Raw genomic sequence first — 26,775 nt, 5'->3', positions numbered from 1 at the left:
GGGAAGGGGCGGCCCGGGGGGTGCTGGAGTGCGGGTCCCTGGAGGTGTTTAAGGGAAGATGGGACGTGGCGCTCGGTGACACGATGGAAGGTACAAGATGCTGTTTCGGTCAGAGGTTGGACGCAATGATCTGCGGGGTCCTATCCCACCTCATTGACTAGAATTCATCTCCAGCCTGTTTTTTGAATTCTTTGGGCAGTAAATTCGAGATCCGACGCCTGTATGAATGGCCGTTCCTCACCACAAGTCACGAAGGGCAGGGGCCCTGTCCCCCAGCCCTGGGCCGGGCGGGAGCAGGAAGACGGCCCCAGGCCCGGAGCGGAGGCCCGGGAGCAGCGGGCAGGGCGCGAGGCCGCCGCGTGCGGCCCGCCTGAGGCGGCTCCGCCTGCCCCGGCCCGGCCGAGCCCCCGCCGCGCCTCCGGGCGGAGCGCCCCGGGCCCGCCTCCGCCGGGCCGGCTCCACCTGCGCGGCCTCGGGCAAACCCCACCCCCAGGCCGGCCCATGGCGCGGGGCTGCGCGGCCGAGCCGCTTCCTGCCCGCGCCACACCGAGCCGCGGGACTGGGGGCCGCAGCTCGGCCGCGCCATGCGCGACTACGACGCGGCCACCGCCTTCCTGGGCGAATGGGGCCGCTTCCAGCGCCTCGTCTTCTTTCTGCTCAGCGCCAGCATCATTCCCAATGGCTTCAACGGCCTCTCCATCGTGTTCCTGGCCGGCACGCCCGAGCACCGGTGCGTCGTGCCCCGCGGGGCCAACCTGAGCGGCGAGTGGCGCAACGCCAGCATCCCGCTGGAGCTGCGGGACGGGCAGGCGGTGCCGAGCCGCTGCCGCCGCTACCGCCTGGCCGCGCTCGCCAACTTCTCGGCGCTGGGGCTGCGACCCGGCTCCGACGTGGAGCTGGAGGCGCTGGAGCAGGAGCCGTGCCTGGACGGCTGGGAGTACAGCCGCGATGTCTATCGCTCCACCATCGTCACCGAGGTGCGCGGGAGCGGGAGGGGAATGCCGGGCAGCCCCGGGTGCCGCGGAGAGCCGCGGGGTTATCGCAGTGCCCGTGCAGCTCCGCCGCCTTCTGGGCTGTCTGCCGGCACATTGATCTGCTGCTAAACCCACCACGCCGAGTTTATTTTGAGGTCCTCTGTTCACTTTCATTTGCATAAGAACGAGGAAGGAAACTTTTATAGTGAGGGTGGTGAGACGCTGGAACAGGTTGTCCAGGGAGGTTGTGGATCCCCAATGTTAAAAGGCCAGGTTGGATAAGGCTTTGAGCAACCTGGTCTGGTGGGAGGTATCCTTGTCCATGGCAGGGACTAGATGATCTTTATAAGGTCCATTCCAATCCCTTAACATTGTTTCTATGATGAGCTTCCAAGTACAGCCTGTTTCCTTACCAGCGAGACTGGTCACACTGTGCAAATGCTTCTTGGTTCATCAGGTATCTGTGCAAGGGGCTGGAGCAGGGTCAGCACTGGCTTCAGCTTGCTTGGTGTGACAGAGATGTCTCTTTGAACATCAACAGTGTTTGTTTTCTTTCTTTAAAAAATAAAGGTGGTAGAACTCATGGAATCACAGGGTGGTTTGTGTTGGAGGGGCCTTAAGGAACATCCAGTTCCAACTCCCTGGCATGGGCAGGAACACCTTCCACTAGACCAGGTAGTTCCAAGCCCTGTTCATCCTTGCCTTGAGCACTGGTAGGGATGGGGCATTCATAGCTCCTCTGGGCAGCCTGTGCCAGTGTGTCACCATTCTCACTGGCTGGAGTCATCCTAAGTTGTGCAAGATACACGGGTTCGGGAGGCCTGGTTTGATGCTTTATTCAAAGGACCCTGAACTTTGCTGTGTGCCCACAGTGCCTCTGCTGTGTCCCTGTGCTCACGTGCTGGGACAGGTCATGTTTGTGTTTGTGCAGGTGTACAATGCTTGAGTCAGGTCTAGGGTGTGGGCAGCCTACCAAAGGTGAAGCTGTGCTGACTGTCACTGCTTTCACAAGAAAGCTGTCCAAACCCACAGGGGCAGGTTGACTTCAGAAGCAAGGAAATGGATTTTGAGAAGTACTTTTGAGGAATACTTGAATTTCAATACAAGTATAGGCCTTTTTCAGAAGGCTTACAAAGTTTGTACAGTCCCATTGCCTGAACATGAGTTTCATGGAGCTGGAGCTCCATAAAAAATCTGCCGTCATTTCTTGTTTTGCAAACTGGATTGTGATCACTGTTTGGGTAGTGATGGGTGTGGGTACTAAATGTCCATAAACTGATCTGGACACAGAGGACTAAGGTGACCTGGAGAACATGGAAGAGGAGCCATGGCAGCACAAGGGAGGATTAGAAATGGGGACACAGGAGTTGTAGAAAGCTCAGTCAAGGGTTTGAATGATTCTGACAAGTGCAAGGCATTGCCTCATCTAAAGAATTGCTGTCTTACTGGAGAGGAAAGCTGCTGGGAATGTCTCAGCTCCAGTGCTTGCTGAATGCACTGTTGTGAAAGGCTGAGTGCTCTCAGGGCAGTGTAAGGCAGTTGGCATCTTCGTGGGCAAGCCTTTCACAGGGGGGCACATGGCTGTTGTTTGAGTGCTGTGCTAAGATGGTTACCCTGGCTTAGATGTGCTGCCTTGTCTTTAGAGCTTCACTCAGCTTTGGCTTGATGTTAATTAAAATGCCTTGAGCTATTGGAGTATTGTCCAGGAGTTTTACAATCTATAAGAAAAGGGAGCTGCTCACATAGTGCTGAGACTCCCCAGCCCTGGCTCCTCGTCTGTGTGACTTGGCAGATGTCCCATGTCCGTGGGAGGCAATGTTTGTCTGCCCAGGCATCATGCACTGAGGCAGTATTTTTTTTTTTCTCATCTAATATTAATGCTTCTGAGGGAGTTTTGCAAGAGCTGTGGCCTTTCACACACTTACAGGTTTTCAGTGTTTAACTTGTTTAATTTCTTGGCCTGGTGGTACTGCTTTCATGATTAACTAATCTTGTGTTTAGTTGCATATCTCTAACTTGTTGAATAATCATGAGGACCTTTGTCCCAGATTTCCATAGCTGACACTGGGAGGGGGAAGGGGACTTTTTTTTTTTTTTAAGAAAGGTTTTTGCTGAATCTCTCATGACTTTAGAGAAACCTTGTTTATGGTTCTGCTTTTCAGGGGTGACTTAAAACATTCAGTTCTCTCCCACTTAAAGAGAGACTTTATTTTCTCACAGACTAACAACAGAAGGTTGTTATTAGCCAGTCTGCAGTATTTAACCAGCTCTGGTGTAACAAAATCCCTTTCTGTCTTTTACTTTTTGAAATGCTGTAGCTCAGGGCATAAGAAGGGCTTTATTTTGGCTCAAGAAACCAATTGTGTCATTCTAATTCCTCCATAAGTCCTGTAAAAAATGAATGTAGGAGTAGTAAAAGTTCATATATGGTAGTAAAAGGACTAAACCAGGAGTAATTAAGGGAAAAGATTAACTTCTGCCAGTCATGGCTGTTATGGGGCTATACCAGGAGTAGAATTGAGCAGTGGAGTTAAGGGCATGAGTGCACTAGAAATATGATATAATGAGGTGTTAGATGATACATCAGTCAGAACATTTTAGTTCACACAAGAGTAATTCTTAAACAGTGAACCATAAACAGATGCTGAATTTTGGATGCACTTATTCATCCTCAGCTTCCAAAAAGGTGTTGTCTTGTTCATCAGTTTGAAATCAATGCAGGTGGTGTATGCCAGATTTGCATGCTTTGTGTCTGTTTTGCTATGGGCAAACTTTAGGGCCTGTTGGCTTTTGCAGGGGAAGGATGCACATGGTGGGACTTGCCAGGTGTCTGGAGGCTGGTCAGGTGCAGGGCTGTGCTCCTTCCTGTGTGGCTGTTCAGAGAAAGTTCTGGGCAGAGATGAGGGCCCAGAGGTTTCCATTCTGTACACCCCAGGGATCCAATGCCCTGCTGTGCTGTCACACCACAGTCCCTGGAGATGAGTGGGTTATGCCAGGGCTTCAGGAAGCAAGGGGAGGCTGCAGCAGTGACACGTGCAGGACACAAATGGGCTCTGGGGCACAGCTGCTCATCCAGAGGTTTCTATGTTCACCTGCTGGAAGGCAGAGGGATGTATTGTTTCACTTTGCCAAAATAAAAACACAGGCTTCTGCTAGACATTGTAATTTATAGAGTCATAGAATCATAGAATGGTTTGGGCTGGGAGGGACCTTAAAGATCATCTTCTTCCACCCCTGCTGGCATGGGCAGGGACACCTTCCTCTAGAGCAGGCTGCTGCAGGAGTGGGGCCAGCAGCTGAATTTAAATCAACCCTGTGTCATCCAGGATCAGCTCTCACTCAGCTCTTCATTAATGTTAGTCACCTCCATTATTTAACATCTTTTAAAACAGGTGCTTCTTTTTTATTATTGTAGGTTAATGTCTCCTTATCACTGTGGCTGAAGTTCATACTCATAACTTTGCAGCCACGGGAGCTGAAAAAGCTTTTTGCAGCTTTGCAAAAGCTTAGTATTGCTGGTCTTGTCAGAAGAAGGAAAAGAAAGTCTGGGTTTCATTTAATAAGTAAATACAAATATCTGACAGATATACAAAAGTGTTTGTAAAATGCTGGGTTTTTCAAGGTGTGATTTAAAAAGCACATCATGCAGTAGTGTTTGAAATTGTACAAAGTACAGCTGTTTCTGACATCACAACATAAAGTAAGATCAATATTGTTAAAGAATAATAGGCCTACAGTTGATATTGTTAAATGGAAACAGTGCTCTTTTAGAGGCACTGTGGACAGTTAGTGACAAAGTAAAATTCCCTTCATGTTGCCTTTACTTTTAAATTCAAACTCACCTCAGGTGATGGCAGTGCCCTGTTTCCTTTTTCTCCAGCCATCTCAAAAATGTGATGTATGGGGAACAGTTCCATTTCTGCTCTGGAATTGTAAAATATTTGGCAATTTCCTTCCTGTTCTATGCAAGCTTTATTGCTGCAAAAATGTAAAACAACTAGAGGAGGGAAAATTAAGCAGAATGCGTATTTGTAGACACAGACTTCTGTTTGCTTTAGATAATAAGTTTCAATGTAACATCTAGACCTTTTAAGTATTTGGAATATACAAATGTGTTTTTAGAGGAAAGGGTATTTAATAACACAGCTTTCAAGTAAGCAGAGAATACTTGTATGGATATAAACAAAATCAGATTCAGCATCAAAGGTTGTTAGTACTTGGTTGTGTGACTGAGAATTTTTGAAGAATCTGCCTCTACTTGCTGAGAGAAGCAAGTGGAAGGAGGGAATACAGGGTACTGGGCCAGCTTCAAAAAGTCTTGATTTTTGAAAAGAAAATATTAATACTTGGAACTGGCCTCTTAATTTTTCAATTATGCATGTTATTCTGAGCAAGACAGGAAAAGAGTTTTAAAAAATAAAGGAATGTGAAGACACAGTATCTTGTAGCTGTAAAAATTGTTTTGTCTATAAGGCATTTCCTTGTAGGACAGGAGTATAAGCAGATGAGGCTCTTGAAGGTTTGTATTTGTCACAGTCCAGCTTTGTTTTGGGCTCTTGAAGTGGTACTAGGGAACGGTCTTGAGTTTGTGGGAGGGAGGAGATCTGATGGAGTAATTTATAGAGTTTTTTTTCTTCTCAGTTTTGTCACTGGCCTTGCCTTTCTAGCAAGGGACTTGGAGACATGGTTCCAGGCAGCTGGCATGTAAGAGATCAAACAGAACTTGGAACGTGCTCTCCTAGAGAGGTGTGTGAGTGATGGCTGTAAGTGCCTGGGACTGTTTGATACTCGGGCCCCAGACCTGGGCTTGAGAATCAACTGCTTCAGTCCCTCTCCTTTTTGCTCCCCCTTCCTTCTGACCCAAGCTGTCCACATCCCTGGCCATCTCCACAGCCTGTCCTCTTCTCCCCATCCCCTGTTCCCAGCTGTCCTCACCAGCACTGCCATCAGCCTGGGATCTGCTTACAGAGGTGCATGAGCACAGCTCAGCCTCAGCACACAAGTGAGCATTGTGCTGGGTGTGAGGCTGCTGGCAGACATCACCCCAGCCTGAGGAATTGCCTGGGAAGTAGAAAAATCACAAAATATCTGTAAGATGAGTAAGAAGACAAGTTTAAACTGCAACAGAGGATGTCCTAAAGTTATAACAAAATAGATCAGGAATGCTGTGTTCTGTTGGGTACCAGTGCTGAGCAGCTGCTCTTCGAAAACAGAGTGGAATGTTTTTCTTGTGTTTGAAGCCCAGATACCTTGCCAAGGTTAACCTTATCTTGTTCACTGGGGCAAAGGCTGTTACAGCTAGCAGGCTAGTTCAAAAGAACTAGATACTAGCTACTAAGAAGTGAAAATAGCACATGGTTTTAGAGCACTAGGTCACGGTATTCTGTGTCCAAACAGCACGACCAGCAGCAGGGGTTGATTAGTAACTACTCCTGGGACACTTGCTCTTTGCCATGCTGATCTAGCAGGGTTGCCTTGGTGACTTCCTCTTGACAATGTGCAGTTGAGGGAAGGGTATGGTTGCAAAATGATTCTGGAAGGATGATGCCATCATCACTGACAAGCAGTATAATAGATCTTATAGGTGTGTCATTAATGAGTTGAAGACTTTGACATTTATTTACTGGGGCAAAGGGTGACAGACCTTAAAATCCCTTTGTTCTAATTATTGTGCTTCTGTGGAGTCTGTAAACAACTGGTATTGTACAACCAAGGTAGTTCTACTTTGGAAATTTGATGTTGAAGTTCACTTTGATGCCTGGTTCAAGTGGTCTTCAGCATGACAGCTCCTCACTGTGCTTTACAGAGAGGCCAGAAAAACAAGCTGGTAATCATTGCCACATTTGAATGCCCAGTATGTTTCCACCTGCCAGTGCAAGAAGGTTTTGGCAGAGCTGTGCTAAACATTTTAATACCGTGAACTTTTCCAAGAAAGGTCTCCACCTCAGTGATCTGAAGGAAATGTTTGTTATAGGACACAAACGTGCCAGTGTTTGGAAATCCAAGTGTTGTTCAAGCCTTGTGCCAAAGTGCAGGGTGTAGGACAGATGAAAGGAGGTGGTGGACTCACAGGCACAGGGTGATCAGCTGGAAAGTAATGATCTATTTAGTAATGACAGACTAATAACCAAGACAGGTTTTAGTTCTGTTATTGAGGATGTCTGACTGCAGGAGTTGATGCAAAGATAACTTCTTATGAGTAGGCAAGTCTTTAAACAGCAGGATTTGTATTTGTGGTGTTTGTTTCTCAAACAGGTGATGGTAGGTGTTATCATATAAAGGCATATGATAACCACTGAGACCTTTGGCCTGTATAAATTATAAATTTGATAACAATCATTTGCTGGTATTTCCCAGTTGCCAGGTATATTTTACTGAAGTTTCTTAGCTGGCTTAGCCTCTGTGGTCATGACAGGCTCAAGCTTTCTTTAATCTATAATGAAGTATAGCTTTTGTTGAATAATACAGATTTCACTATGAATGTTAATTATAGTTCACAATCTAAATGATGTTGATAACTGTAGTAAGTTCAATTCCTTACCATGAGTGGGATGCATTTATTAACACACTGGAAAGCCACAGCTCTGGAAGGAACTTCTGTAGTGATGCCTAATGGATGGTGGTGGTGGGATCTGCTGGAGCACTGCCTGGAGTGCTGGTACCTGAGCTCCAGGTGCTGTGAGGCTGGAGAGGCCTGGGGAGGAAATGTTGAGCTTATGAAATCTGATAGAAGGAGAGAATTTTCAGACATAAAACCACAAACAGATTTATCAATGGCGGGGTTATGAAATGACCTGAATACAGTTACAAATTGGAAAAAGGTGAATATTGACCTTAAAAATAATAATTACGATGACTGTCTTATAAATATAAGGTAATGTAAGGGCTGGCAGCTAGAGTTAGACAGCTGATGAGAGTGTAGCCTGTGTGAATGACCATAATTCATCTCTGGAACAGTTCCCAGTTCTAATTCAAAACTGGATGCTATTCCATGAAATAAGCGATGGCTCCGTTGCATTTTGACACAGGAATCTGGCAGTGGAAGGCCATTGCTGGTGTTGTTCATCCTGTGCATAGTTTTAAGTGATCCTCCAGCCTTAAACCATGGACTAGGATGTGGTTCTGGTGTGACTGTTAACAGGCTGAGGGCTGTGAGATTCCTGGAGTCAAAGGCTTGGTGCTGAGGAGATGGGGCTGGCAGACAGTGAAACAGGAGCATTCCCACGTGTGGGAGCTGGAACACACAGCAACTGCTGTGTGTTTATCAGGGAGCAGATCAAAGCATGGAAGGGTGTTCCCTTCAATGAATTGAAAAAAAAATATACTCAATTATTTGTAACTGGGGAACAAAGAGGATTAATTATTCAGGTCAGGGTGAATATTTTCATTTTGGCCTTTTTAATACAGATTAAAACCTAAAATTTTCCATTGCTAAGACATCAGAAGGGGGCTTGAAGGAGCTGTTTGAATAACTATGCTCAGGAGGGTTTGGTCTCACATCTGTTGCCTCTCAGTTCCTGTCCTGCAGGGCTGCAGCACCTGCCCTCTGGCAGCAGGTACTGGGAGAGCTCTGGGAAACTGGTTTTATGTCCTCTGGTCAGAACATAGCTATGAAGGAGGGGATGAGGAATCCCTGCTGGGTTTTGTCCTTTCTTCTAATATTTACACATTTTTTCCCCCAGAAAACCAAAATAGAACTAAGAGTCTTTTAATAATAGTTGTTTATGTAGATGGAAAAATAACACGATTGCTGTTTCAAAAACATCTGACTGAACTGGGTAGGATCTTGAAAAATATTGAAGACTTTATTTAAAAAATATTTCCTTTTATTCTTCATTTTTGTTTTAATCTTGGAAATCTTTGTTTGTTGGGTGTATATTTCAATTTGTATTTTAAAGATTCTAATTGAGGTTAGTTAGATTGCCAGGGAAGAATGAGCCATCTCCTGTCTCTCAAAACCATATTAAAATGTAATAAAAAGGTATTGTTGTTTCTATAGTTCTATTTTTCTTAAATTAGGAATGTGAATTTTTAATGGGAAACATTACTATATGCAGGGAAGTCAAGTTTAGAAACTATTTACAAGGTCATGCAGTGACAAGCCAAGGGGGAATGGCTTCACACTGACAGAGGCCAGGGTTATATTGGATATTAGGAGGAAATTCTTCCCTGTGAGGGTGGTGAGGCCCTGGCACAGGTTGCCAGAGCAGCTGTGGCTGCCCCTGGATCCCTGGCAGTGCTCAAGGCCAGGCTGGATGAGGCTTGGAGCAGCCTGGAAGGTATCCTTGGCCATGGCAGGGGGTTGGAATGAGATGGTCCTTAAGGCCCCTTACAGCCCAAACTATTCTGTAATTCTGTTCTCATTCCTTCCAAAGCCAGCTGAGCAGAGTTTAGGAGGGAGGGGAAATCCTGTTTATTAAAAGACTTTCCAATTCTCTCTCCCTGCAGTGGAATCTCGTATGTGACAACGACTGGAAGGGACCCCTGAGCACCTCCCTGTTCTTTGTGGGTGTCCTGCTGGGATCTTTCATCTCAGGACAGCTCTCAGACAAGTAAAGTATATACACCAGAGCTGCTGTCTCTTTGATGCTCATTTGTAGGCATTTCTTTAATATCAGCTTTCCTACTAGTGTCCTGCAACTACTAACATGTCTGTTCTGTGACTGTCTAACCTGAGTGTACACAGAGTGGGTAGAGAAATGTGCTGAGCTAGAACAGAATGTTACAAAGATTGTTTGTAAGTGTTATCTACATCTGCTTGTTCTTGCAACAAAGTCACTCTACAGCAAACTGGTTTTTTATGCCAGAAAACAGGTGTTGGAGATGAGTTTTGTCTGGAAAAATCTGATCAATGACATTCTCTTCTATTTACTTTGGACTATGTTCAGAGGGATCCCTGACACTTGTTCGTTTGTTTGTTGTTTTTGGTTTTTTTTTTTAGTTTAAACTGGGATTTTTCTTTCTATACACCAAAGCTGCTCTTTCTCATAATCAAATACAGCATTTAAGTCCAATGATCTGTATTTGTGGAAGCATAAATGCTGTTCAGCTGTACTCCAGAGAAGCAAGTCTTTCTTGTTTATCATTTGAAACTGAGATCACTGACTGCCAATAGCATCTTCCATTAAAAAAAAAAGAAGACACCATTAATTTCTGTGATGCCAACAGTTATTTGTATTTTGTAAAGCTCAGTTTTTCTGTTTCTCTCCCTGGGATTTGCTGTGCATTGTGTGCTGTCTTTCTCATTCCCTGAGAACAATATGTGGTTCCCTAATTTGCTGGTACTTGAAAAGTTTCTGTTTCACTGAAACATAATCTCCATGCCACAAATCTTCTGGCATCATTTAGGGCCTTTTCATAGCTGCCTATCAGGATGGACTAATCTCAAGCTTAGAAAGAATGATCTTTAAAAATTAACCAGGCCTCCTGTACTTCTCTCCAAAGCTATATGTTATGTTTTTTGTCCAAAAAAATGGGGCAGGCCACTGGGCAGGCCAGTGTTTGCTCTCTCTGTGATCCTGCCTTCTGCCTGGTACCTGCCCTCCCAGTCCTGCTCTTTCCCCCTGCAGAGCCCACAGGCTGCTGCCAGCCTCCACACCCCCATCAGTGCAGCCTTGTTTGAGGTCCAGCAGTGTCCCTTTGTCACCTCCTCAGCCTTCTCTGTTAGGAAGTCACCACTAATGAGCTCTGGAAGCCTCTTGGGTTGTGTCCTGGAGTGTTCAAAGCCCTTGTGGTGGGCAGTGCCTTTGGACATGAGAGGTTTCCTGTGGTGCCCTGCAGCAGGTCCTGTTTGCTTTTTTCTCAGCAGGTGGCTGCAGCAGACACCCAGCACCCTTATTGTCCTCCCTGCTAATCCCAGCCCATGATCTCAGCTGGCTTGTCACTCATCCCCAGGCCCAGCTCCATGGCCTCCCACATGAGGGGTGATTCCCCTCTTCCCTGAGTCTCTCCCCACCTTTTCCTGGTGATGCTGTTGCTTCAGAAGGTTCAGGTGCTTCCCTCCAAAGAGCTCCTTTTCTGCTACAAGGATCCCTGAGTGTCTCCCATGGTCACTACCCAGCAGGTGAAGCAGGAGCTGTTCTGATGCCAGAATCCATGAGCTTCCTTCCTTCACACTCCTGGCAGTCTCCTGCAGCTCCTTCCCCTGGTGGCACAGATCCTTACCAGGTGCAGGTATGGAGCCCATCCCTGCAGGCAATCCCTGCAGCCCATCCATCCATCCATCCATCCATCCATCCATCCATCCATCCATCCATCCATCCATCCATCCATCATCCATCCATCCATCCATCCATCCATCCATCCATCCATCCATCCATCCATCCATCCATCCCTGCAGCCCATCCATCCATCCATCCATCCATCCATCCATCCATCCATCCATCCATCCATCCATCCATCCATCCATCCATCCATCCATCCATCCATCCCTGCAGCCCATCCATCCATCCATCCATCCATCCATCCATCCATCCATCCATCCATCCATCCCTCCATCCATCCATCCATCCATCCATCCCTGCAGCCCATCCATCCATCCATCCATCCATCCCTGCAGCCCATCCATCCATCCATCCATCCATCCATCCATCCATCCATCCATCCATCCCTGCAGCCCATCCATCCACCCCTGCAGCCCATCCATCCATCCATCCATCCATCCATCCATCCATCCATCCATCCATCCATCCATCCATCCATCCCTGCAGCCCATCCATCCATCCCTGCAGCCCATCCATCCACCCCTGCAGCCCATCCATCCATCCATCCATCCATCCATCCATCCATCCATCCATCCATCCATCCATCCATCCATCCATCCATCCATCCATCCATCCCTGCAGCCCATCCATCCATCCATCCATCCATCCATCCATCCATCCATCCATCCATCCATCCATCCATCCATCCATCCATCCATCCATCCCTGCAGCCCATCCAGTCACTTGTAGCCACTGAGGGACACCAAGCTCAGGGTCAGGAGCTCCCTCTGTCCATGAGAAGGATGCTCCAGCAAAGCTGCCTGCAGTGTTCTGCATGGCAGTGAGCCTGAGACATGAAGGTTGACAGAATATTTGGAGGGTTTCAAGTAACAGTTCTTTGTGTAATGCCCGTGACACCAGCTATAGACCTGCAGCTCAATGTGGACTTTGGAGCTGTGAAACCTGCACTTAGCACACCCTGTCCCAGCAGTGTGGGGCTGCCTGGGCCAGGACAGCAGCAACCACTCTTACAGCAGCTTGACAGGTTGAGTTTAGTTTAATTTCTTTTCTCCTTGGTTTTTGGGGTTTTGTTAGTACTTCATCAGGAGGTCTTCTAGAACCCCTTAATTTTGTTCCTATTTAAACCAAAGAGAATGAAGCTTGTGGCACGGGATCACTGACTGCCAATAGCATCTTCCAAACCTGAGTTTTACCTCTCTTCCAGAAGCCTTTCTTCTTCTTCTTCTTTTTTTAACCTGTTCATCTGTCAGGGACCATGTGCTCCTTGGAGGAGCAGAAGCATTGGATACTCTTGCACTTTAAGTAACTTGTTCCTGATGCTTTGTTTCCAGTCAGTAAGAAAGGAATGGTGTTCCAGCACATACTTGAAGATGACTGAACTAGGCAGCCCTTAGAATATTAATTTCTCTTTGCCAGTGATGTTTTTAATGTGTTTAGAATAGTTGTGCCTGTGTTGCATTTCCTGAACCTCTGCTTTTTGCAGAAGTTTTGTATCTCCTTAACTATGCATGTAAGTAATTTTATTTTTCTATTTCTGTAGATTTCGTTCATGATGTTGTTTAATCATATTTTTTTCCCTTCTCTTTCTTTTTTTAATCTGTCCATGGAAGGTTTGGCAGGAAGAATGTGCTGTTTGCAACTCTGGCAATGCAGACTGGCTTCAGTTTCATACAGGTCTTCTCTACCAGCTGGGAGATGTTTTCAGTGTTGTTTGTGCTGGTTGGCATGGGACAGATATCTAACTACGTGGCAGCATTTGTTCTTGGTATGAAAGTTCTGCTGGTCACTGCATGTGTCCTTTCATCATGTGCTTTTCCTGCTCCTTTTCAGTACTGACTTAGGGTTGATTTGTTTTGCCAAGCAACACTGTTAAGAGTGTGGCCTCACCATGCATGAATAACTTCTCTTCTCCTTGGAAGCTTCCAGCTGATAGAGGTGCAATTTGAATTATTTCTATGGTTTGCTATCCTAAAAGAGGCAAAACCCAGAAACTATTTGAAATAAAGTCCATCTTCTAGTGGGAGAGATAATACATGTGAGACATGATTTCTTGGTGATTGGAGCTAGATGATCTTTAAGGTCCCTTCCAACCCAAACCATTCCATGATTCGATGATTTTTCTGGGATTTCTGATTCCATTTCGAGCCTAAATACCTGTTTCATTTAAAAGTTGCAAAAGAACCAAGATAGGTAGAGTAATTTTTATAAAGTATTCTTTAAACAGCCTATAGTAAAAATTTAAATGTTGTCATGACTTCTGCTTTGTATACTTTCAAGCTAACTAAGACCATATTTAATTATGGGGATGTGAATTACCTCATGAATCCGAGATTAAAAAAAAAAAATCATGTACAGTGACCTCACTGTCCAAAGTACCAAATGGTGGCAAGAAATTATTTCTGTGCCAAGGACGGTCAGTTCAGGGGTGAAAGCAGTGCTTAGATAACCTTACTGCACATAGCCTGCTGCAACTGCTGGCATCTTCTTTGATTTCCATGGAAACAAGAAAGATTGTATTTTTTTTCTCTGTCTCTTGATTTGCAGGTGCCAAAACATTTCAGAGGAGGGCACTGGACCTCTGTTCATGCATTTAATTCCCCTGGCAGTAGCGTGGTCTTTGTGACCAACATGAATTCCATATGTCTATCCCAAAAGACAGTGAGGATTTTGGCTTTTATATAATCTAAATAGTCTTTTAGAAGGTAATACAGGTTGGGAACTTACTTGAGGCACCTTTGAATTATTCTTTAAAGAAGCTGGTCACTCTTCATAAGCTGGAGAGGATTCTGGACATCAAGCTACATTTAACTGTTGAAAATGTCAGGTGATTTAAGCTCCTCAGGTAAAATGTGAGATTCTAAAAAGATAAAATTACAGAAATGTGAGCTACATATTGAGCTACAGAAACACTGTGTGGCCCAGTTCTCATTCTTTTACACATATAATTACCTCCATTGGTGCAGGATCACAGCATGAAGCAACTCTGTGGTGCCTCCAGCTAGACGACAAAGTGCTACATCCTGCAACTCTGCAGTGCAGTGTACTTCAAAGCCAATTGCTAGGAGTATTTTTATTTAGTGACTTGGTTGCTATTAAGTGAAAATCTAATAATCCCTCTGCTGTTTTGAACAGGCACAGAAATCCTTGGCAAGTCAGTCAGAGTGCTGTTCTGCACGCTGGGTGTGTGCATTTTTTATGCCTTTGGTTACATGCTGCTGCCCCTGTTCGCGTTCTTCCTCCGAGACTGGCGGATGCTGCTGCTGGCGCTCACCCTGCCCGGCCTGCTCTGCATCCCACTCTGGTGGTGAGTACAACTCACAAGGCTTTAGTCTTTAGAAGGTCCTGTCTGCAGGTTTTTAAGATGATGAAGCTAATGAAATTTAGGAATGGGTAGGTGAAGGATAGATGTTGTGTCCTTTACTGTCCCAGCTGTTTAGCTGTCGGTCTGTGGTGTTGTATGTGATCTGACTGATGCCTGAAAAACCTGCTCTTCATGTTCTGTAGGCTTCTGTAAAATTAAGTGTTGCACATGCAAAGAAAGCAAAAAAAGGTCAATGAAACTCGTACTTCTGCACCAACTGAAATCCACAGGCTTTTAAGTATAGGTGTGAACTAAGGGCAGAAGGAAAAACCAGATGTTCTGGGCAGTGGTAGGGTGACACAGATATGACAAACTACAAAACAGTACTTGCACAGCTGTGGCACTTCTGTGTTTTTTGTGTAGCTGTTAAAATACTACGTATGAGTGGCATGTAAAGCTGAAATATTCCACGTGGTGGTGGTGTTGCTTCACTTACAGTGGCAGCTGTGTTTGTGCTTCCATCTCGGTTCTAGTGCAATCCAATGACTGGGGAATTCTGCTCTCTGATTTGCCTTTTTGTCACAGAATTTACAGTTACTAATTTTATATGTGTTGGCATCTAAGGATATGTTTCTTAACCTACAGCGTGCTGCTTGTGTGTTCACATTTCTGAATTTCTTAAATTAATCCCATACTTGGAATGTTTGGATTGCTCTTTTTTCTGAGTCACTGTTAATTCCTTCAGCACTTCTGAAATCCATAAGGGCATATTAGTCTGGTCTTGTTCCTTACACCAGTCAGATCTTGTAAATCTGATTTCTGTTGTCACTGCACTAATTCCTGCAAGATGTGGCATGTTTAGAGATCTTCCTGCCTGGAACAATGTGTTGGTCCCTTCAGCAGCTCTTTCTGTGGAAATGCAGGCTTATTATTGTGAACCTTCTCTGCAGGATCATTCCAGAGTCTCCACGATGGTTGATCTCCATGGGGAGGTTTCAGGAGGCAGAAGACATCATCCGAAAAGCTGCAAAAACCAATGGCATTACAGCCCCTGATGTAATATTTGACCCTAGTGAGGTAAGTCTTGTTTAGCAGTCCAGTTGTTTGCTGGACTTTACATAAAGCAATTAATTCCATACAGATGAATAGAGTTATGCCTGCACTGCATTCTGTGCTTCCCAAGTGGGTGAAAGATCATTGTTTTATGCCGAAAAGCACAATACCCTTTCCCTTCATTGCAAAGCCTTTGTGGTCCCATTCCCACAGGAATGCCAACGTGCATTCTAATGCAAACATCTTTTTCATCCAGTTTACAGCTGCCTTTTTCCTTTTTGGCTCTATTTTTCAGGGGAGGATAATGAATTTGAGGTGCCTATTGCTTAGTGATCTAAATATTTGCACCAAACAGATTCTGTGTTAATTCAGTCTGTAAAGTAACTCTGTATGACACAGGGCTAATCCTGACCAGTGACATCGGAAAGATTGTTATTCTAGTTCATACTCAACTTCAGTTACAGAATTTACAGTTAGTGATTTTATATGTGTTAGCCTCTAAAGAAATGTTTCTTAACCTCTACAGCATGCTGCTTGTGTGTTCACATTTCTGAATTTCTTAAATTAATCCCATACTTGGAATGTTTGGATGGCCCTTTTTTCTGAGTCACTGCTAATTCCTTCGGCACTTCTGAAATCCATAAGGGCATATTAGGATTCTAATCCACGTTAGAGAAAGCAAAATTTGAGCCCCTTTCAGATGAAGTAGTGACAGATATCTTTCCCATATCTTTCTTCCTACATGCTCCTGTTTTCTCTGGAAATCTTCCCTTTGTCTAAGCTGAAGGGTACCTTTAAGGTGCAGAAGCAGTTCCATAGACATTCAAACATGACCTCAGAAAGTCAAGACAGACAAACTGTTTGTATATTCCAGGAGAATGGGCACCTCGACAGAATCTGTCTGGGCAGTTGCAGGCTGACAATTGACAGTCCTTTAAGTGAAAATACATATAATGTATATAATGAGTATAATATACTTGTTGGCTTTTGAAACAGCTTCCCTTGTGTTGAAGTTAGCAGAGGACAGACAAAGCTGTTTGTGCAGACTTATTAGGAGATAGTAGGGCAAACATCCTGGCCTTACTGGAACAGAAGAAGAATGCCAAGAAAACACACTCCTTCTGATACCTTTTCCTCTGGATCTTTGTTAGAATACATATTTTCCTTTTTCTTCTTCTTCTTTCTCATGCCGTGGCCATGAGAACTCATCTATTGCCAGCACTGCAGCAGGAGAATAGAAAATAAACTCTGGCTCCAACATCTGCCTAAGATCACTGTTTCTGGAATCTTCTCTCTTGTTCTTGGAAAGAAACACTGATGGGTTTTCTGTCTCTGAATGGGGTTGGATAGTGAAGGAGCAGAAGGCAGGGGCAAAAATAGGGATTTTATTCCAGGAAATGCTGGACAAGTAGAAATGCTGATGTTGCAGCAGGGTGGGCTGGAGAATGTGGTGTGCATTTAGAGACATTAGCACATCAGCTTTCAAAAACATACTAACTTTCTGACCATCAAAGGAAAATGAGCTTGATGAACATGGAGAATTCCTGTCCATCTCTTTCCTTTCTAAGGTAAAAGTGTAACATTGTGGCCAAGAGATCAGTGCAGAACTCCTCTGCATCAGTGGTGTGTTTATGCTTTCTTATGTCTGCTATCTGAGAGCTGGAAAGCAGAAGGCTTACAGCCTCTTGAGCGTTTAGTAAGCATGTTTATGCTGCAGAGAGGTTCTCAGAAATCTGGCTGGCCTTTGCCTTCCTCATTTGGAATGTGTGTTTGGGATGGAGGAGCCACCCGAGCTTATGACTGGAGAGTCCCTCGAGCCTGTGCAGCTGGAGAGCAGCAACTGCAGAATTTTGACTCCAGAGATTTCAAGCCAGTTGAGGTCCAGCAGGTGATGAATCACAAACCAGCAGTGGAGCACAAACAGGGCCTGGTTGGTTAAGAAAGGATAGAAATGTTTAGATTATAAGTTTAATCATTTTGGTTTCCCTGCCCTTCTCTCATAGCTTCTTGTTTGAGCCTGTCCTGGTAAAGATTATGTTGTCTGCTTATCCAGCTCTTAAAAGGCAAGGACCCTTTTTCTCATCAACAGACTAATTGACTGCATATTTCTCTTCCTGGTTTTGTTTTATGGTTTGCTTGTTTCTTCTTTTTTTTTTTTTCCCTTGTTTCTTGGCAACAAGTAGTGGCATGTGGAAAGATCATGTGATTTATGAGAAAGGGCTATGAGCTGTGAAGTGACTACAGTTTGTGTGATGTAAGTTTGGCTTCAGGCAGAGTGAAAGCTAACAAAGGTAAAGGACAGTTTGGCTTTTGTAGAAAATGGGATTGATGAAAGCAAATACACAGAAAGTTGGTGTGTACCAGACTACTATTTCATTATCCAGATCTTCAGAACCAACTGTCACTTGGAAAGAATTTTCATGTTACTGCAGAGGTTTGAGAAACTCAAAGTTGCTTTATCAGAGCTGATAGTTTTAATCAATGGATTTTGTCCTCTTAAATCACCTTTTCTATATTTTGAAAAATCTTTTTCTCAGTCCTCCTCTTTAGGAGTCTAAATAAAGTCCTAATTTAAAAAAAAATTCTTTTTTACCGTCTTACCAAGCACAGAACTTGTTCTCATACTTTGTGGATGAATACCCTTGCATTGTTTACATGGAAGTGATTTTATGTTGAGAGGCTGGAAAGTTTAATGGGGAAAGGAGAAGATTGTTGTCTTTTTGTTTAAATTCTTAGAAGATAATCTCAAAAACAGACTAGATAATGATGGGCACTCTTCAGCTCATTAGCCAGTTTGTCTCAGTTTAAATACATTACTCTTAGGTCCAGCTTGAGAAGTCATTGGCTACAATTTATTGCAGCAAATCTTGTTAATTGTTGCTGTGTCTGCAATGGACAGTTTATCACTTTGTTTTCCTCATATTTGAAGACTATGCTGTGTCTTTCCAGATGTCCTTGGTCTTCTGGCCCTTAGGCTAAAGAAACCCTCTACTTTTTTTCAAATGTCTCACCATCCTTGTTACTCTCTTCTAGTCTGAGTGCAGTTGATTCTCCAGATGCAGTGCTCAAAACTGGATGTAAGAACCCTTCCAGTAGTGACATATAAATCGTGAATTAATGCTGTTGCTAATTCAAGTAACAAAAAGCAGTTGTTTTGTGAAGCCTCAAAGAAAATCATTACTACAGAATGTGCTGAGCTGGAAGGGACCCACACAGATCATCGAGTCCAACTCCTGGGCCTGCACAAGACACCCCAAGAGTCACACCTGAGAGTGCCTGAGAGCATTGTCCAAGTGCTTCCTGGGCTCTGTCAGCCTTGGTGCTGTGACCATTTCCTGGGGAGCCTGTTCCAGTGCCCAGCCACACTCTTTCTGATAAACATTCCCTGACTCAGCTTCATGCAGTTTCCTTGAGTCCTGTCACTGGTCACGAGAGTTAAGAGTTTCAGTCTAAATTTTAAGTGACTTTAAATTAGAGAGGAGCTTCTACTTTCACAAGTTTGGCTCTTACATGTGTTTTGTTACAAAGTTCTTTCAGTAGATCAAAAGACTGAGGTATAAGTTGGTGGTAGGACTTAGTTTCATAATCATTATTTTTGCAGGAAGTTAAAAGTTCCCATGTTTTGTTGTTTGCTCTTTTACAGCTACAAGATGTGAATTCCCAGAAGCAACAGACATACACCATTTTGGATCTAATGAGAACTCGAAATATCCTAACTATCACAATTATGTCAGTGCTTCTTTGGTAAGCAAGTGTGATTTAGGAGTATGTAACTTTAAATACTAAGATATTCTGAAGAGATACAGACAAAACCAGCTCAAAAATCAATGACTAGCTGGCTAAAACAACAAAATTCTGGTTACATAGGTTCTTCATTTAGGTGGCAGTGTAGAAACACATCTGGGTTGGTGTTCCTTTCTGAACAGTCAGGCTTATCCTGAACTGAGCAAGAATCCAAACAGCTGGCAGTGGATGTGTGGGAATGCTGCCTGATTCTGGGCCTTGGGGAATGCTCTTCTGACTGTAACAAAGTCTTTTTAGGGGAATGAGTCATACCCTACCCCCAGTCAGAGAACTTCTGCCCAGGGATCTGAACGTGATGCCTGAATAAGGGGAGAGACTCTTTCCATTACTTTTGTATTGGCTCTTAAAGGGATAATGATGCCTTTTAAGTTCTCATCTGAGATTTCCCTATATTTTCCTGATATCTGCTTTGTCTACTTGTCATCTTCAGCTTGGTTCTCATTAGCTGAAGCCATGCTTCATGCTCAATTTGATTAAATGGTGATTTCCTTACCAGAAATCTCAATAAAGCTGTAAACAGAGAGAGTAACTGAAAACCTGCCAGAGGCTGTACAAGTGAGGTTTAATTAGTGCATGTACCTAATGACCAAACCAAGAAGGTCCCTTAAGTGCTTGGGAGCCAACTAAGTTTCTATGCTGTCTTTTTGGACAATGTTCCTGTTCCTTAGTGAGGCACAGCCTCAGAGTTCAGTCCACTGACCTGCCAGCACATACAAGATGATGTGGCATCTTAGGGCAAAGGATGAATTGGCTTATATTTAAGCCAGATTCTCTGGCCCATAACCAAGCACAAGGCCAGGCCATAAACACACTGAGAAGGGAACTTGTGCAAAAAAAAAAAAAAAAGCTTGAAAAGAAGGGTAATGTTGGTTCCTTGGAGAAATGTCAGTAAGGTGCCTATATAATGTCTTCCTGCCCAAGTCCAGTCACTGACTCCCATGTTTGATTGGAGGTGAGACTGTCCTACTCCTCATCTGCTTGATGTGGGGCAGTAGCTCCTGGGCACAGCCAGCTTTGGGTGTGTGGTTGTAGAAATCAAAGGCAAAACCTGTTGGAACAGCATTTCTGGGAGGATGAAGCAACTGAGAGAAGCGCTGACATGACAGTATGTAATCCATTTGAATGGATTCAGTAACCCATTCTGAAGGGCTTTTTATCACATCAAAAATCAAGTTTTATGATAGGCAAGAAGAGTCAAGGAGGTACAGTTGACTTGCACACTCTTACCTCCTCTTGCAGAAAAATATTTGGTTAAGCTGGGCAATTTTTCACTATTCTAATTTATATGTCAGTGACCTAATCTCCTTTAATTTAATTTCCTAATATATAAAGACATAATATCTTGTGCTTCCTCACAGCACATAGTTTTCCAGCCCATGGTACACTGATGATATATTCCATGTCATTAATTAAAAGTTCTCACCAAAAAGGGCTATAAAAGAAGCAATATTATCAGCTTTACATAGTACTGAGTGCTTTGTTAATTTTGACTAAGTAACAGGCCCTTAAACTATTCCCTTTGCAGGGTTTGCACCAGGGATGAAGAAGTTTGGCTTCTTGGCACCCTAGGATGTGTAAATACCACTGAAGTTTTTCTACAAAATATATAACTATATTAAGGTTTGCCAATGTAATGAGCTGAGGCAATCTGCTACCAAAAGGGAGTTCCAGCATTACAGTTTGTATATAAAAATAACTCCAAGGAACACAGGGTGTGAAAAACACTGCAGAACTACTTTTGAGAAGAATGGCTTAGGACAGGGCACCACAGCAGCAGGAGGTAACTCTCAGCTGTGCCACTTCATGCCTTCCCAGGTACACTAAGCAGCTTTATTTTAAGCAACTTTTAAGAAAACACCATGAAGGCTTTTCCAATATTCAGTGAGGAGGAGGAAGAGCTCATCTTTTTTCAGTGGTGCACTTGGCGCTGTGGAGTGGTTTTGCTCCAGGTTCTGTTACAAGGTAGATGCTGGTGGAGATGAAGTGTCCAGTGTTCTGTGCCTCATGTTTGCACCTGGATGTGTCCTGATCCACTGCCCATTATTTCCTTATTAACCACGTTATACTTGTTGGTAAAGCTTACCCCTCTCTACCCAGCATTTCCCAAGACAGGACAGAGTTTGTCTCCAAGGCCAGCTGTGTATTTCTCTGGATTACATGGAAGCCAGCTGTCATCTGGCACAAAATTAAGATGGCAGTGTTCCAGCCACCAGTCTCTGTCCTGATGCACTGACCAGCCCAGGCAGCCAGGCATGCCATTGTCATTTGGAAGCTGCCCAGCCAGCTTGGAGCATGGCAGAGAAAATCACGGGCTGCTTGGGCCTGCCAGGATGCCATTCTCCTCCCCTCTGACTTTACACAGAAAGCATGGAGCATAATGACCCAGAAACAATGCTCTCCACCCAGAGGTCCCTGGTAAACATAAAGGAAAGCTGCTGTAAGCCTCAGAAGCAGTAAATTTCAGTAGCTCAGACTTTCAGGTTAAGGCTATAAACAATAGTAATGGCAACTATTGCATTACTGCAGTGTGAATGATCATTGCTTTCTTCCCAGGGTAATATATTTTCTTCTTTGAATTCAAGAGCAGTCTGAAAGATCAAAAGCATCTGCATGGTTTAATTGTTGACTTGCTGTTTCTGAAGTCAGCACTTTAGCTGCTTCAGAAACGAACAAGTCTGCCAGATCCTGAATTTACCCTACACAGCCATTTCTGTGCTTGATGGAAATGTGGAAGAGGTTCATGGCAACCTGAGGAAAAAGAGAGATTTGTTTGACCCTGCTATTGTTTCTTTCAGGATGATAATCTCAGTTGGCTATTTTGGACTTTCTCTTGACACACCTAACTTGCATGGAGACGTGTATGTGAACTGCTTCCTGTCAGCAGTGATTGAAGTGCCAGCCTACATCATCTCGTGGCTGCTGCTGCGCAACCTGCCCCGACGGTACTCAATGGCTGCTGCGTTATTCTTGGGAGGCTGTGTTCTTCTCTTCATTCAGCTGGTGCCCTCACGTATGGAATCATTAGTTGATCTCACATATCTATGATAGGTGAGGTGCAGTACCTTGCACGGGGTAGATGTGGAGGAAAAGTGTCCTGAGGGGACTCAATGCAGACACTTGTGTCCTATCTTTGCCCCTCCTCCTTGGCTCTCAGTAAGTGCCACAGCAGGACATTCAGACTCAGTGTGAAAGGTGGGTCATTGCCTTTGGGATCTGTTTGGACTAGAATTGTAGTCCAGTTTTGCCTCTAAGCTACATCTCTGGCAGGGTGTCCTGGTAAGGCCCAGGTGTAAAACCAGGACTAGACCCACCAGAATTTGGTAATTTGGTAAGAGGAAGTTACCAAGGGGCTGCAGAACTCACTTCCCAAAGTTGTTGACTTTAGAGCTTGTTTAATGGAGTCATTGTGGAAGTATTTTTGATAAGCAGAGATGTTTGTACTGAATTAGTGTTGATAGTTAAAATAATGTGGAGCTACTGGGAAGGAAGGCCAAGCAACATTTATTGGATCATTTATTGGATCTCAAACCATACATATCTTTAGTCCAGTTAGATTGATAGGGCTATGGAGTCATTACTGATAACAATATTGAATATAAGGGGAAGTAGTGTTGCCTAGGACTCATTTAAAAATCAAAGATATACAAAAGAGAATGGGCAAGAACTGCCTTGCTTATTTTATGCAGGTAATATGTGTGCTGCATTCTCAGGTTTGGTGGTTTTTTTCTCCTGTTCTTTGAGTTAATTGGACACTGATATGATCTGTTTTGATTTCCAAATCTTAACTGTCCCAGTTAAGTCAACCCAACTTCCTATAATTAAATTATTATAGCTAAGAGTGTTAATGAAACTAATAATGTAGCTAAGAATGTTAATGAAAACCCAGTTTTTTAGGAAACATAAAATAAAATTATTTGTTTCAAATGTTTTACTTTGTTCACTTCATTAAAAAGGGATATATGGCATTTTTTTGCAATAGCAGAAGTCTGGCCCCTGAAACCTGAGAGGATCTCAGCAGTTCTGACTCTGTTCTCCTTGTTTTTCACTTGGCAGGAAGCCCTGTTCTCAAGAGAAAATGGAAGCGTTGACTTCTAGTAATTTAAAAAAGAAAACATTTAAAAAGAACATTGCTTATGTTTGTGGATATTACAGGGAAAAAAAGCAGATATTGGAGTTAATTAGGCAGGAGTTACACAAACACAAAGGAGTTAAAGGATACAGTGAATTGCAGGAGCCTAAGTCCTGACTGTGTTTGGCTTTCAGATCTCAGTGTGCTGTCTATTCTGCTGGTGATGTTGGGCAAGTTTGGAATCACCTCTGCCTTCTCAATGGTTTATGTTTACACGGCTGAGCTCTACCCAACAGTAGTAAGAAACATGGGAGTTGGAGCAAGTTCCATGGCCTCCAGACTGGGCAGCATCCTCTCACCTTACTTTGTTTACCTTGGTGAGTTACCTGGGCTGCTGGAGAGATGCTCCAGAGACTCAATTCTCTTGCCTCAATAAGGACACTCCTTACAGCTATTTATTCCCACTGCCTTGAGTTCCTACAACCACAGTTATAACAACATAACTTTGAAAGTCAGGCTGTCATGCGGGTTGAATGGTTTTGTTTCTACTGAAAGCACAAACTTACACAGGTAAAGCCCTGAACCTTGGTACAAACATTACCACAGAACCACAGAATGGATTGGGTTGGAAGGAACCTTAAGTCTCATTGCATTCCACCTCCCTGCCATGGGCAGGGACACTTCCACCAGACCAGGCTGCCCCATGCCCTGTCCAACCTGGTCTTGAGCACTTCAGGGATGGGGCATCCACAGCATCTCTCAATTACCAGAAACTTAGAGCTGATGCAGCTTTTTTTTAATTTGTTTTGTTTCTTTCTTTTCTTTTTTTGTGTTTTACATAGGTGCCTATGATCGATTTTTGCCTTACATCCTGATGGGGAGCCTGACTGTGCTGTCAGGAATTCTCACACTGTTCCTGCCTGAAAGCTATGGTATGCCTCTTCCTGACACCATTGATCAAATGCTGAGGGTCAAAGGGTAAGTGCCACCTGCTTTAACATCCTCTGCTCTGAGGATTGGTTTTGCCTAGGTATGGTCAGAGGGAGAGGCTGGTTTTGGTAGCAAAGGCAGCTCTCTGTTGAAAATACAAAAGCTTAGCTGAAGTCTTAGTCCCTCTTCCCAAGTGTAAATGTTCATGTGTACATCTCTCAGCTCCAAATTTATCATTTGACTCTGATGACTTAAAAGGCATTCCTCAGATGTACTTTTATTGAAAGTGTGCTGTTTTATCAATGTATAGGGACATGTAGTAGGTCCTGAAAGTCTCCTAAGTGCTGGGGAAGAGCTGAACTCTTCCAGTTTAGTTCAGCTGATCTAAAAGGCACTGAGAGCATTTGGCCTTTTGCCATGGCTCTGATTGAAGATGACACATGAGCACAGATGTGGTGTAAGAAAGGGACCTTTTCACATGAAGTCAACAGGATATTAAAATTAGGAGGCTGTGTTCTTTCAGACACGACTCAGTTTTTTTTTTCTAAGTTCTCTCATCTGTTTTTAAAGTTACTTTATTTTTTCTTTCTTCATTTAGGTTGGAATACAGGCCTCCATCTAGTAGCACAAGGGATCCCAAGGAGGAAGAAGAAAATCCAGAGATTTTTAAAAGCACAGCTTTTTGATGGAACTCCTATGTATTTCCTGGTGGACTGAAAGTTAAATGGACTTTTCTTCTAAAATTTATCCTAGAAAGGGCTAGTGACAACACTTTGTTTTCTGTAATTTGAACCTTATTTATTAATTTAAACACCATGTTCCCTACATTCTCTTTTTATATGAACATAAATACTTTGTAGGCTTCAATGAGATTTTTCAGCCATGGTTGAGTTCATGCAGTAGTACCATGGAGCAGAATCTGATCAGTCTTTTGTAACTTTACACGTATAGTTCAGCTGAAAGATACTTGAAAATGAGTTCAAGGGCTGGCAATGTGCCTGGCTTCTTCAGAGAACCTCCTCCAGAGCTAATGCTTACATCAAGAGGTAAAAATTGCCTGGAAAAGTTGCTCATTGCTTTTGGTTCCTTGACTTCTGTTTGTGGACAGGAAACTTATTTATTGTAATGAAGGTTTATGACAACGTGATCTTACTCAAATGACTTTGCATATGCTGAATTTGTTACCAAATTGAGAAAGATGCAAAGAAAGATTTTGAGAATTAATTCTAACCTGTTATGTTTTAACTCAGCATAGACTGAAAGGATTGTCTTGCACAAAGTATTTAGCACTGAAATTTTGTTCACAAAATTCACTTGATTCCAATGCTGGATTTCAACTGTACCTTCTTGGTGAAGTTGTTTACATCTGACCTTGGATATGGCCTTTTTTCAGGCTGGATTCTAAATAATGCAAATGGTTTCACCTGTGTGTAGAGGGAGTGGTGTTAGTTTGGCATTCTCCCTTTTCAATGTGTGGTGAAAGTTTTTTGTATAAATTGTTTTAATGTTTTCTGTGCAATTTGGATGATGGAAACAATTATCCTGTCTTTGTTCTGTGTTTTTCCCACTCATGTACACATGCACACAATTAATATATTTAGTTGTAAATTTTTATGTTAATCATGCCACTGCAGTGACCTCCTGGTAGAATGTACTGAGAACAAAACTCAGAATATATCTCTGACCCTGATTCTCCATCCTCAAGTGTCAACTATATGATTGCTGTGAGGTCTGGTCATTCTAAGTTTCACTTAACTTATGTAATCAGTGAATTGCTTTTAAATTGTTTAAAAAAACCCAACAAACCCACAAATCTTGTTGTCAGTCTGCCAAGAAACTGTTCCTTGTGTTATGGAAGTTTGGCATTACCTGTGTTTCTTTAAATACACAATATATATGTACACAGTCTCATTTGTGCTATGCTGGTTACAGTGTGACAGATGTGAGTGGTGAAAGGTTTCTCTCTCATGGCACTTGTGTTTTGTTCTGTCTTGTTAAATTAAGACAATAATAATAAACAACCTAAACCTTTGTAGCCTGAACTCTCAGGGTCCTTACTCTACTGCAGCAGCTGGTTGGGGAAGTTTTGCATTTTCTTATGGTGTTTAAATATACAGGTGCTGTTGGCTGATTCCAGTCTTTCATTAATCAATACCCCAAATTGTGACCTTGGTAACAGACTCCAGCAATGGGACTGATGTGTACCTTGGACTGCTTGTCACAGGAAGAAAGTAGAAAATGTTGTATAGACTATAGTGGTTTGGTTAAATTCTTCCTAACAGTGGCTTGGGCTCTAGGGTTTGCTTCACTTTTCCTGCATTTTCTCACTTTTTATTTAGGATTTTCATTTATGAATGCAGCAGGGAGCTGACCAGTGTCCCCAGGTCAGAGAATGATACCAAAACCACAGTATTGGCAGCT

The 26,775-nt window shown here is 43.5% G+C and overlaps 1 protein-coding gene across 1 annotated transcript; it reads left to right on the top strand.

The window, feature by feature from the left end:
- The first annotated feature begins 534 nt into the window (after positions 1-534).
- Positions 535-26,396, top strand: LOC118691984 (organic cation/carnitine transporter 2-like). The gene is made up of 10 exons (XM_036391528.1): positions 535-977; positions 9,423-9,526; positions 12,808-12,962; positions 14,330-14,501; positions 15,449-15,575; positions 19,195-19,295; positions 22,151-22,365; positions 23,619-23,801; positions 24,267-24,402; positions 24,953-26,396. Exons 1-10 carry the CDS (start codon positions 585-587, stop codon positions 25,038-25,040), a joined length of 1,674 nt encoding a protein of 557 aa, XP_036247421.1. The 5' UTR covers positions 535-584; the 3' UTR covers positions 25,041-26,396.
- The last annotated feature ends 379 nt before the right edge of the window (positions 26,397-26,775 follow it).

This window comes from Molothrus ater, chromosome 15 (assembly GCF_012460135.2).
Source record: "Molothrus ater isolate BHLD 08-10-18 breed brown headed cowbird chromosome 15, BPBGC_Mater_1.1, whole genome shotgun sequence".
In the NCBI taxonomy this organism is placed as follows: Eukaryota; Metazoa; Chordata; class Aves; order Passeriformes; family Icteridae; genus Molothrus; species Molothrus ater.
This window is presented reverse-complemented; position numbering and strand designations above follow the sequence as displayed.